Raw genomic sequence first — 12,751 nt, forward strand, 5'->3', positions numbered from 1 at the left:
TTGTAAGTATTTGGTGAGGCATTGATAAAGATGGCTGAATGAAAGGGAAGCTCCCAATAAGGCTTATAAGAATCAATAACTCCCAGAACAATAGGCTCAGCAGCATCAATATTTACTATCAGGTTCCTTATACTAAGCTGCATTAGGCATGCATAGTGCCTAATGCAGCAAAAATGGCTGAACAGAACGCATTAGAAATGGTTCCACATTAGGTTTGCCATCTGCATGTGTTATGGGAGTGGTATTTTTTGGGGCGGCGCTGTGTCGAAGGTGGAGAACGGGCATGGATGCGCAAATCAGCTAATATGCCGATATTATCACTGCCCTAATTGGGTAGCATGTCCCAGCCCTTAGCACTTCCTAAACAGAAAGTGGTAAACCCTTTTTGACGGCAGCACTAAAAATAGGCCTAGTGTACATGAAAGTCCTGCTTAGAGCAGCTTAACTAAAGAGCCCCTAAGTCAGGGCTGCCCAAGTCCGGTCCTCAAGATCTACTGGCAGGCCAGGTTTTCAGGATATCCAGAATGAATATGCATGAGAGAGATTTTCCTGCACTGCCTTTTTGGTATGCAAATCTCTCTCATGCAGGTTCATTGTGGATATCCTGAAAACCTGGCCTGCCAGTAGCTCTTGAGGACCGGACTTGGGCAGCCCTGCCCTAAGTCTTCAAAATCTCAAACCAGAAGAACAAAGCTCCGCAAAGCACATCAATAAACAGAACAACAGTGGAGATGACAACAAGCCAATGAATGAATGGTACTTTGAATTCTTTATTGGGATCTTCTCTGACTTGACACAGGCCGTGTTTCAGCTACAGTGCCTGCATCAAGAGTTTGATGGTGTACCGTCCGGATAATCTGGAAGTAACATATAATCACCATCTGCCAAGGAAAACAATCCTACATAAGCAACCTACACTCCACAATCTACAGTACTAGAACATATACTGCTGTTATAAACTAGGCAATCCTACACAATGAGCAACCATTCTCCACTTCACAAAAACAATTGTTCTCCACTTCAGGACAAAAAAATAAAATAAAATTGAAGATCCTGATGAATTGCAGAAATATCTGGACTCTGTGGTTAATTTGTGTGGCCCGAAGAATGGCTTGGACTAAGGATAGGACCTAATTTGAGCTAAGTAGTTGCCGTTTGAGAGCTCATATTTCATTGAGTGACTTAGTAGTGGATGGCTGTGTGATTAAAGCTGATTTGTGAAATCCTGAAGTTTGTGAGTTGAGTGGGTTATGAAGAGGTGTGTTGTAGGAGTTAAATGTGGGATTTGATTATAATGGGTTTCTGTAATATGGGCTAAAGCACTATTTATAGGGTTACGCAAGATCCCGCCCCATTCCACCCAACCCCGGCCCCAAACTAACCTCAGTTCTTCAGGGCCATGTCCGGAAGGCATCTGCACATGCGCGGAAGCGACACGATGAACTCACATGCATGCGTGCATATATGTGATGTCATGCCACATCCATGCATGTGCAGATGCCCTCCAGATTATATAATGACAAATTTTTCCCCATCCCTGCAGGAACTCAATTTCCCCATCCCATCCCTGCAAGTTTTGCCGCTGTCCTTGTAATGTAATGTAATGTAATTTATTTCTTATATACCGCTACATCCGTTAGGTTCTAAGCGGTTTGAAGAAACCCCTGCCCCATTCCGGTAAGCTCTGCCTTAAGTGCACAAGCCTCGAACACTTATGATTTTAAAGTGCTTGAGGCTTGTGCAGATGAGGATGGAGCTTGCAGAAATTGGGCAGGGACAGTAAAAAAAACCTCACAGGGAAGGGACAGGAAAATGAATTCCAGCAGGGACAGGGAAAAATTTGTCCCTGTGCCATTCTCTACTCCAGATGCAGCCCCAAATTCAATGCTTTTCAAAACAGACAAACTGCCGAGTTTTGAAAAGCTGTCCAGACACCTGGACAGTCCTCTAAAAAGAGGACCTATCTGGGTAAAATCCAGACATCTAGTAACCCTAATTTTGGAGCCTTTTTACTAAATCTTAGTGCATGCTAACAAACATTACCTGTGCTAAATGCAACATGGCCAATAGGTACAAAATACTGTAGATACACAGTATTTAGCATGTGCTAATGCTCATTAGCACACACTAAGTTTTAGTAACAGGGCCTAGAGCCCCTATGCATCATTAATGCAGAATTGCTTACCTGAAAAGGAGGTTTATCGTAAATAGTAATGAAATATAGCTACAATGGATAATTATGTCATCCTGAAGACTCCATGATACTGAAGCTCTCCCCCAGCTCAAAAGAAGCTTTTTGAATTCTCCTGAGCAAGTAGGCATTCCTGCACTTGGTCAGGTCTCTCCTTCCACTGGTGAACATCTTAGTTGCTGTAAGGTGCAGGAGCATAGCTACCATTGAGCCAGCCTGACAAAAAGCCTAGGGCCATCCACTGGTAGGGGCTGCCTGCTGCTATGCCTATAAAGTCACCTCTTCCCTTCTTCTCTCCCTGGTACTGCTCCCCCCATTAAGTGCCCTCACACCCATGATTTGGCATCTCCTTTTTCTCTCAAGCTTCAAATTTGTCTTTATGCTGAATGTTGCTGGCAGCTGACGGGTTTCACACTTGCTGCCTGTGGTCTGCCCCTGAGTGTTCCTTCTGATGCAGCTTCCTGTTTCCATGGGGTGGGACTTGTTAAGGTAAAGACTCCAAGGCAGGCTGCAGGCAGAAGGCATAAAGCCCTGCTACTGCCAGAAACCTTCAGTGTAAAGACAAATTTGAAGGTAGACATATGGGGGAATGAGGGAGTTGAGTGAAAGGAAGAAATGTTGAATCACAAGCAGGGTAGCGGTGAGTGGAGGAAGAGATGCCATTTCATGGGCAGTGTGGAGTGATGGGATTTAAGAGAAAGGGAGAAATGCTAGACTTTAGGTATGTGTGGTGAGGGAGAGTGAAGGGAGAGATTCTGGACTTTGGGCAAGGGGGAGAGAAGGGAGAAATGCCACACCCAGGAACAGAGAGGAGGAGGAGAAGCAGGACAAGGGAAGGAGGGAAAAGAGACAGAAAGAGGAAGAAGTGTTGGACCCAGAGGTGGACAGAAGGGAATGGGAAGGAAGAGAGAGGGAAATATGCTTGACCACTTGTGGAGGGAATAGGGGGCAGAGGAAAGGGAAAAGGAGGAGAGAGAAATGCTGCACAATGGAAGGGACAGGGAGAAGGGAGTTGCAATATTGTTTCCTTCTATGACCAATAGGCCCCTCCCGGTATATCTCCAGGCTGGACTACACTGGACAAGGTGCCACCATTTTTCAACATAGTGTCACAGGAGATAGAAGCAAATGGGCATTGCTCCTGCCTCTCTTGTTGAACATGATAGGTAGGTTCAGGTGGACTGGGGGAGGGGTTAGGGGTAGGAGGATGCCACTAGACACCAGGGATTTAATTTTTTTGTATTTGAGGAAAAGGTCTCTAGACTGCCAGTGAGATGCAAGTGGGTGTGAGTGGGTGGTATATCTAGCTCTCCTATTGCCAAAGCGTTGGTATTTTTTAACCTGTTTTTTTGTTCTCATAATGAGAAAAAGAAAAATGTAAGTTTGTACACTTCTGTCAGAATGTTAATTAGTCTCAAAGCCTTCCATTTGTTTTTTTTTAATGGTGCTGTGAACGGACAACGAGGGAATGTAGCTGCAGCCAGAAGCAGAAGTTTCTCACAAATCTCTCCCTTCCAATGGTTGGGAGTGAAGCAGCACACAGGGGAATGTAATAGCATACAAATCCTTCTTATAAATATTCATTGTGAATATCCTGAAAATCTGACTGGCTGGGAGTTCTTCCAGGACAGGTTTGGGAACTACAGATGCAAATGGTATCTGGATCTTGGAGATTTTCCCTTATTGATGTCTTTTAGTGATTCCATTTACTGAGGACTTGATAGAGAACATTTGTATTTATAACCACCCATTATTCTCATTCCAATGAAGCTATCTTCTTCTACTTCCCTATTGTGTAAGGATCTTTGTTTTTATAATTCTTCTCAACTCCACCCAAGACTAACCATGTGAGGACAGTCCTGCTATAGCTCTTCTGGTAGGAGCCTCCAACAAACCAGAATCAGGGCAGGATTAACCAATAGGCCAAGTAGGCACGTGCCTAGGACCCGAAATGGTCAGGGGGGTCCGATGAAGGAGGGCATCAACATTGGTTTTTCCAAATGGCGATGGGCCACTCCAGCATCGATTGGCAATGCAGGCCCCCCCGATCGGCAATGCGGGCCCCCCCCCCCCCATCGACGGAAAGTAAGACAAGCAAGCAACGCAGGTAAGAAAGGCAACGGGAACTGTAATTGTGCAAGCGGTGCTGCTTGCCCAAAGCTTCCCTCTGACGCAGCTTCCTGTTTCTGCCTGGGCGCATGGTGGAGTGGGGCAGGGCAGGGGGCCCAGTGTACTTGTGTGCCTAGGGGCCCTCGACGAATTAATCCTGCCCTGACCAGAAAAAGAAAATATTCACCTCCTTTTATACAATTCCCCTATCACTCCTAAAAACACGTCTTTTATAGTTTAAACTTGTGTCTTTCCCTTCCCCCTTCTAAATTTTGTGATCATTCATTGTGTAAGTTTCCCTTTTATCAAGGCGCATTAGGGAGGAAAAAAGAATGTGACATACTGACTTAAAGGAGATTATCAAATAATTGAGGAATTATTGCTCTTCTAGGGGCAGAGGTTGAGTTGATTGACCCTGGTACAAACACAGGATCTAGGCACACAGAAGGTCAGATACAACTTTGCATAGTTGGCCTTCTCCTTAAAACAGAGAAGATTGATCTAGTTAGCTGGTTAGTTCATAAATTAATTATATTCCCTTTGATTATTGTGAGAGAATGAGAAAAGATCTCCTCAAAGCAAAGACTGCACAGGAGTGAATTATTGTACCTACCTGCCCTTATTTCTCTATAGAGGGGTTTTCTGTAAATGAAAAATATTTTATTAAATTAGATAATTCCTCCATTAACATTCACAGGAGAAGTTTGCCACTTTCTCACTGGCGCTAATGTTTTCTTTACTCAAAATTTATAGTTATGGTTTCAGCCAATATCAGATAAACTGTTCATTTCTCCATTGCTATGATCAGAATCATCACCAGTGCTAGCACAATCAATAACAATGCCTTTCTTACTATTAATGTATTTGCCATATCATTATCATTAATAGCTTCATCATCACAATTGGTCACCCTAATCACCATCACAAGCATCATCTCCAGAATAACCATCAATAACTACAGTAAATCATCATAATTAATGTCACCCCAATCACATAAATAATGTCATTATCATGACAGGCCTTTTAATCAATAGCCATCAATATACAGTAGTAACATGTTGTGTTATGGTATGGTATGTTAATCAGGTTTTCTATTCCGCCTTATTCTGTTCAAGTTCGGATTACATTACAAGAGGCTAGGTAGGAAGTTACAATAGACTGTTTGACATGGACGTTCCATAAAGTTGCTAGTACAGATAGATCAGTACAGTTAATAATACAGTTAGGTCATAGTTACAGTTAGGTTAGCAAATACATAGTTACAAGTTCAAGAAGGTCATTGTTGGCTCATTGTTATGTCCCAATAATTGTTGGCTCATTGTTATGTCCCAATAATTGCAGTAGACAGTTTAGAAATGGGCTTTTAGAATTACCATTTCAGTTACTTCAGGCTTGGCTCCCTGTCTTGGTGTAGAAATGCTTTTAAGGGTTTTCTGAACCTCAGATTGTGGTCACAAGATTGTAGTGTAAGTGGTAGCTGATTCCAGCATTTTGCTAATTGATATTGGATGGATAAGTAATTTGCCTGGTATACTTTATATTGTTGCATGCTGGAAATTTTAAGTGGAAAAGATTTCTGGTGGAATATCTGTTGGAGGTGCCCTGGAGTAGGATGGCCAACTCTGTTAGGTAGTTGAGGCGTAGCATGTCAGAATGTGTGAGTATAGAAGGCCTGGACCTTTAATATACAACCAGATAATAGTTCAGAGGCAAACAAAAAACGATTAATTCATTTTCGTCAAAGGTCATAGTGAGAGGCAGTTAAAAGGACAGTGAATGAAGCACAGCAGGAAGGAGCACAATGAGCCTCAAGAATCAGTATGAAGGAGCAACATTTATTGAAAAACCCAACACGGGCCATGTTTTGGCAATATGCCTATGTCAGGAGTCAGTATTCCAACACTAGTGAAATCACTCCACCCAAGAAGGGACAGATGGATTGTTCCAACATACGGATAAGACGCCAGAATTCAAAATCCTCTTAAGAGATGGTCGATTGTACACACCCAGACATTTAGTGCTGGTGTCTGGACATGACCCGGCCTTGAATTTTGGAGCATAAAGCTGATGGTGTTTAAAAATATGCATTTGGGCACACAAAGGGCAATTCTGTATCTAGGTGCCTGCATTTACACATCACTTGTGTGCATACATTACAGAATTCCAGCCCTTTCGCAGAAAAGGGTACATTTATGCACAAAATTGGCACGCGCTATTCCAGTTTTCTTCAATGCAATCTCTGGGGCAATCTCCATTGTTTTTCGGGGGGGGGGGGGGAGGTATGCTATTCTACCTATCCCGGCTCAGTAAAGAAAAGGGAATGTGGATGGGGGGGGGAAGAGAGCTGCATGTTTGAAGGACATGGCATTTCTCAATAGACAAAACAAATGCTCACAACTTTGAAGAAACCCCTAATGAAGTTTGAAAGTACGCTGGTGGGGATGAATGTCATTGACACACACTGGTCAGCAGTGGTGTGGCCCCACATGGGAAGATATTTGGTGGCTCTCCTTCAGCTCATTAGAATCCAAAGGCCCCAGTTCAAAAATTAATGAAGAGCCACTGCACTATTCTGTAAGGGCACACAAAAAAAAATGCAATAGCACATTAATGCAAGGGGGGGGGGGGTTATTCATAGGGGTGGAATATGAACAGGACATAGGCATATCTTCCACTTATAAGCCTAACTTCAGAATACTGTAAGTTACCTGTGACCTTGCAACATTTTGGTGTCAGCAGTTATATCAGATATATGGGAAGGATTTTTTTTTTTGGGGGGGGGGGTTAATGCATTTTCACACTACTTTGATTGCTTTAGAGCAGCGTCTCGCAAACTTTACGAAGCCGTGGCACACTAAATGTGGTGCCCATAGCTCGAGGGCATCTGGAACTGCACAGACGTCGAAGCAATGGCATCGCGCACATGCCTCATGCCATCACATCGACGTCCGTGCATGTGCAAAGGCCTTCTAGACGGGGCCCTAAGAAGCCAGTACGGGTGCTGGCAGGGAAGAGGCATGGAGAGAAGGAGAAGCGCTGGCACCAGCTGACCGCATGAGGCATGTCCTGTAGGCAGTCAGCTGGCACCGGCGCCTCTCCTCCACACCAGGAAACTCGGGCGGCAAACAGTTTGTGATACACTGCTTTAAAGGCTTACAGGAGGTATAAAAGAATTTTATATAACTAAGACCTAACGCATATCATTACAGTTCCTTTGTTAGTCCCACCCCCTTGCCCCGTAAGAAGTGACAGAGCTCTCATGGGGATAATGAATGTGTATCATGGCTTAGCATTCCATACTGGGTATGGCTAACAGTTCTGTTTCAAAATGTTGCTCCTGCATTCCTCTAGCAGAAGCCAATCAGCTAGGAGACGGGGAACTGTAGCACAGTTTATGAGTTTGAAGGTGATATTCCTCACATTTGATCTAATTCAGCAGTCTCCAATGCGTGGCCTCCACAGTTCTCCATTGCAGCCCTCAAACAGTCAGCTGAAATGCTCTTCACAGCATGTAAATATGTTCATTTCAATCATGTCCACTTAATATAGCAACTGCAAACAATCTTTTTAAGTGTGTTACTCAAGTGTTTCATTTATGGGATTTGCTAGTTGACAATCCAAAATAAAGCGAGTTTTTAAAATATATCCTTGAAGTGTTGTGGAATCAATATTAGAATTAATTTTTAATGCTTAACGCCCAGTCTGAACAAGAAGGTGGCAGTTTACAAAATTAGTAGCAGGTGTAAGCTGGAATCTTTTGGTGACCCTCAGAGCTATCTCATATTTGCACTGCTGCACTTTACATGAAAAAGGTTGGAGACCACTGATCTAATTCCTTCCAGTGGTGTAGTAAGGGTGGGGGACAGGGGGATGGGCCACCCCGGGCACCGCCTTGGTGAGGGCACAGTCACCCATCCTCCTCTCTATTCCCCTGCTCTTTCCCCATCCCCACTGCTGTGCGTGCACACCGCTTCCCTTCCCCGTACCTCTGTTAACGTTCCTGGCACGAACAGCAACCCCTACCTTGCTGTAACGCCAGCTTCAGCTTGTCCTCTGATGTCACTTCCTGGACCCGCATCTAGGAAGTGACATCAGAGGAAGAGCAGATGCTTGTAGACAGCAGGTTTTGAGGTTGCTGCTCATGCCAGGAACATTACAGAGGTACGGGGGAAGGGAAGCAATGCGTGCATGGCAGGAGGGGGCAGGGAAGGAGCGTGTGGAGGTGGGGGGGTGTGGAGAAAAGGATGGGGGAGGGGCACCACTGCACCAGGCGCCTCTTATCGTTACACCACCAATTCCTTCTATACCATAAATCACCATTTCCTAGATTATCATGTCACCTTCCACACCACAGATTAGCTATTGGAAGTAAAGTATTAATTTATACCTGGCTGGTGATTTGCAGCTTGTGACCTGAAAGTTTTGAACAATGATAGTTAGGAACTATAATAGCAAGAGCAGCACCTGAGCCTCTGTTCCCTTGCTGATCTCAGCGAGTGAGCAGGACTATATAGAATAGTTAAGGAAGAAAATAAAACCAGTAGACCTGAATAATAAGCTTGGTGTGAAGGTATAAAAAGTTTAAATTGATTCTATACCAAATTGGAAGCCAAATCTATCTTTGGCTCTTTGCCTCCCAGGCCAGTGACCTGCATGTCAGGGGAGAGTCCATCCAGCCCAAAGGCCCAAGCCATTTGTCCAGGCAGGGCAGTCTGTAAGGAGAATCCTAGGAGCACTTAAGTTTTGCACTGTGACTGGGTTAGAGGAAATGGGGAACTTACTGCACCTACTGCTGGGACCAAGGAGAAAGTGTTATGCATCTCCAACAGGGTGACCCACATCACCTATCAGCTACACTGGTTCTTGGAGGAGTTCCAGAGGCTCAAAAATAAGAACCACTTACAGCAGGGGTCTCCAAAGTCCCTCCTTGAGGGCCGAATCCAGTCGTGTTTTCAGGATTTCCCCAATGAATATGCATGAGATCTATGTGCATGCACTGCTTTCAATGCATATTCATTGGGGAAATCCTGAAAACCCGACTGGATTCGGCCCTCAAGGAGGGACTTTGGAGACCCTTGACTTACAGTATAGATTCCCTGGGAACCATCACATATTTAACCAGGACCAAGTTACCTAAAGCACTGCTTAGGGGTTTCAGAATCCATTACCTTCAGCATCTCTAACAATTAAGACTGTAAGCCAATGGTTCCCAAACCTGTCCTGGGGGACCCCCAGCCAGTCAGGTTTTCAAGATATCCCTAATGAATATGCATGAGAGAGATTTGCATATAATGCAAATCTCTCTCATGCATATTCATTAGGGATATCCTGAAAACCTGACTGGCTGGGGGTCCCCCAGGACAGGTTTGGGAACTACTGCTGTAAGCGATAATCTCCTTTGACACTAAGTAAGCTGTTATTAAGGAAGGCTTTAGAGCAGGGGTAGGCAATTCCGGTCCTCGAGAGCCACAGGCAGGTCAGATTTTCAGGATATTCACAATGAATATGTATGATTTGGATTTGCATGCACTGCCTCCTTGAGATGCAAATCTATCTCATGCATATTTATTGTGGATATGCTGAAAACCTGAGGCTCTCGAGGACTGGAATTGCCTACCCCTGCTATAGAGCATTGGCACAGCCAGACCCCAGAGTTTGGGTGGGCACAATGCCCTTTCAGCCCTGAACTCCCTCCAGTGAAACTCTGCAACTGATGGCAGCTGTGGTCAGCCACCTGCTGCTGACACCTGGGAAATGCGCAGTTTTTACACATACATGAAAATTGAGTATGCACTGGGTACTGACTTCAGAGGTTGCTTACTAAAGCTGCTGCCAGCTGAGTTGTGCTGGAAGGAGTTGAGTATACCTTCACATACATCTTCAGTTGGTGGGTGAGCCTGCTAGCTGGGCCTGAACCCAAAGTGGATGAGCTACAGTCTACCTGAGCCCACCTGTAGCTCTAAGGAGACAATATTCACATATTCAAACGAACAGAAGGGCTAAAAAGGAGAATAAGAGACTTTTTAAATACGTTTACATTCTGTCTCTGCCATAGTCACTGCCTGTGCAACTTTGTTCTGATTTGCTGAAGAAACTTTAAATATAGCCGTTGATTTAGAACACCAGTTCTAGAGTTGTCTACCTCATTAATTGTGTGCAGAGAGCAACATATGTTGCGAAGCTATCTACAAGACTCCTGGCATTTGTCAGATCAGGCTCTAGTCTCTTCTTACCATATCTAGGCACACAGTAAGGGACATCCTTATATACAGAAGCCTGTTACAATGCTCTAAATAGCCAGCTGGATTGAAGCCTGCTATTTATACAGGTTCAGCTCTATTTTTAGCTGGCTACCAATGAAAATATGTATTACAGCTAAATCTCCGTTGATCAAGCCTTACACTGGGAAGTGGAGCATTCTTCAATGCAAAACTTGAGGGTTTGTGGCTGTGCCCATTCATACTCTGATAATTCTTCCCTCTCTCCTTAAAGAATGACATGGGGATGGGGACAAACTCTGACACTGTGTCTAGGGTGAACACAGGTGGCAACACAGCTATTCTACAGAAGAAATTTCAGATGATTAGATCTAGCTACGTATTGAATTTAGTAAAAAAAAAAAAAAAGAAAAAAGAACCTTTTTAAATATTTACCCCTTTATTCTATTACTTTGCAACGTGTGCAAATTGTCAATCCAATAAAGTTTCTTGAAACTGAATATTTAAATCCCTACTTCACATAGAATGTCAAGGAAAAATTACTACTACTACTAATCATTTCTATAGCACTATTAGACATACACTGCTATATACTGTACATTATATGCATGTACCTGTTCCTAGTGGACTCACAATCTAAGTTTTGTACTTGGGACAATGGAGGGTTAAGTGCCGAAGTGCCGAAGGTGACAAGAAGCTGCAGTATGAATCAAAATATATCAGAATCAAAGCCCACTGCACTAATCATTAGGGTACACGTCTACTCGAAAGGTCTGCTCAATGCATAGCCTCTTGTAAACTACATACAAGGCATGCAGGTATGCACATGTTTTTGCTGGCATGTGAAGTAGAAGCAGCTGTTTTAACCAGAAAACAGAAAAAAGAGCATCACAAGCTCTTACATTAGCATTGCTGCACCAAGAACATTGCAAGTTCCTGCCTTTAGCAATGAGATAGTGGATCCCAGGTCAAGCAGGCTATCTGTGAAAAGGACTAGCGGTGTGAGGGATTGGTGTCAAGTTAACCTTTTGGAATCCCCCAACTCTCTCTTCCCACCCTTTCTTTGGAACCCCTGACATCAAGAACCCCCTACATGTTGGGCATTCTCTACAATTATAAGATACACAGCATACCTGACTGAGTTTGCCCCATTACCTGCAAAAATAAGAAAAATTATATTAGAATTCACACTTCTCATTCAAGATTTAATTCTGATAGATGTTGGCCAAGTTTCTCTGTAGGGAATCCTATGTCATGCTAATAAAGAAACAAGAGACTGACACTGACTGATAGTGGAGAGATTTATGTTGCTATTGCTAAAATGACATGAGAATCAGAATATTTTTAAATAGTGACTTCCATGGAGATATGTCTTATTTCTGATCTCCATCAGGTTGGGCAGACTGGATGGACCATTCAGGTCTTTATCTGCCGTCATCTACTATGTTACTATGTTACTATGTTGTTGAAGGGAGGTTGGAGTTTTGCGGATGCAGAGCATGTTTACATTTAATTCAAAAGAGCTGCTATGCTATCAGATAAAATGTCCATGAGAGTCATATACAGTGTGACCCAACTGAAAAACAGTGTGAACAACTGCCCTAGAGCCTCATCAATATTTAAGAATGCAAATCAACATGCAGACCTATCCAAATTTATACCTTAGATCATCACTTCTCTACTCTTCACTTCTCTGATGGCATATCCAAGCAGTCAGATTTTCAGGATATTGTGGTAAGGCCTGGGTTTCACCCCTCAAAAGGTTGGAGAAGAAGAACCATAGGGCTTCACCTGGATCAGTCACCAGTCCCAGTTAGATGAAGGTTTCAAGATATTGATCAGATCAACAGCCTCCCAGGCAGTCTCAGAGTATAACAAGCCTGCCTGTATGCCAAGACTACCCTTGCCTTTAAAAGAAAAGCTCAGATAAACCTTAGACCCTCTACAGCCATGGTAGAGGTTTCTATCACAGCCTGGGGTGCTAAATGCTCCAAAACTCATAGAATTTCTAGGAACATCAGAGCATTTAGCACTCTGGGCTATGGTGCCCTCTATTGTGGCTTAATAAAAGGGGGGGGGGGGGGGGGAGGTTAGTTAGCAATGAAATTCCTGCCAGTAGTCTCTATTCCCGATACTACAAGCTCAGGGTGAAATTATGAACATTCACTCTTTCTGTCACAAATTCATTTCGGCTTCTTGGAGGCTTTCCAATAAACCAGCAATTCATTGAGTC

General features: G+C 43.7%; 1 protein-coding gene across 2 annotated transcripts in view; it reads right to left on the reverse strand.

Moving 5' to 3' along the window:
* Positions 1-760: 760 nt before the first annotated feature.
* Positions 761-12,751, reverse strand: part of LOC117368798 (carcinoembryonic antigen-related cell adhesion molecule 5-like) — an 87,064-nt gene continuing 75,073 nt past the window's right edge. The window contains exons 13-16 of one of the 2 annotated variants that reach the window (XM_033962500.1): positions 11,652-11,673; positions 8,688-8,713; positions 4,914-4,942; positions 761-881 (exon numbers count right to left, since the gene is read on the reverse strand). In XM_033962500.1, coding sequence (XP_033818391.1) covers positions 4,928-4,942; positions 8,688-8,713; positions 11,652-11,673 — 63 coding nt within the window. In that variant the 3' untranslated portion in view covers positions 761-881; positions 4,914-4,927. The remainder of the gene's footprint in view (positions 882-4,913; positions 4,943-8,687; positions 8,714-11,651; positions 11,674-12,751) is intronic. The other variant, XM_033962501.1, reaches the window with a different exon arrangement.

This window comes from Geotrypetes seraphini, chromosome 11, assembly GCF_902459505.1.
Source record: "Geotrypetes seraphini chromosome 11, aGeoSer1.1, whole genome shotgun sequence".
Taxonomy (NCBI): Eukaryota; Metazoa; Chordata; class Amphibia; order Gymnophiona; family Dermophiidae; genus Geotrypetes; species Geotrypetes seraphini.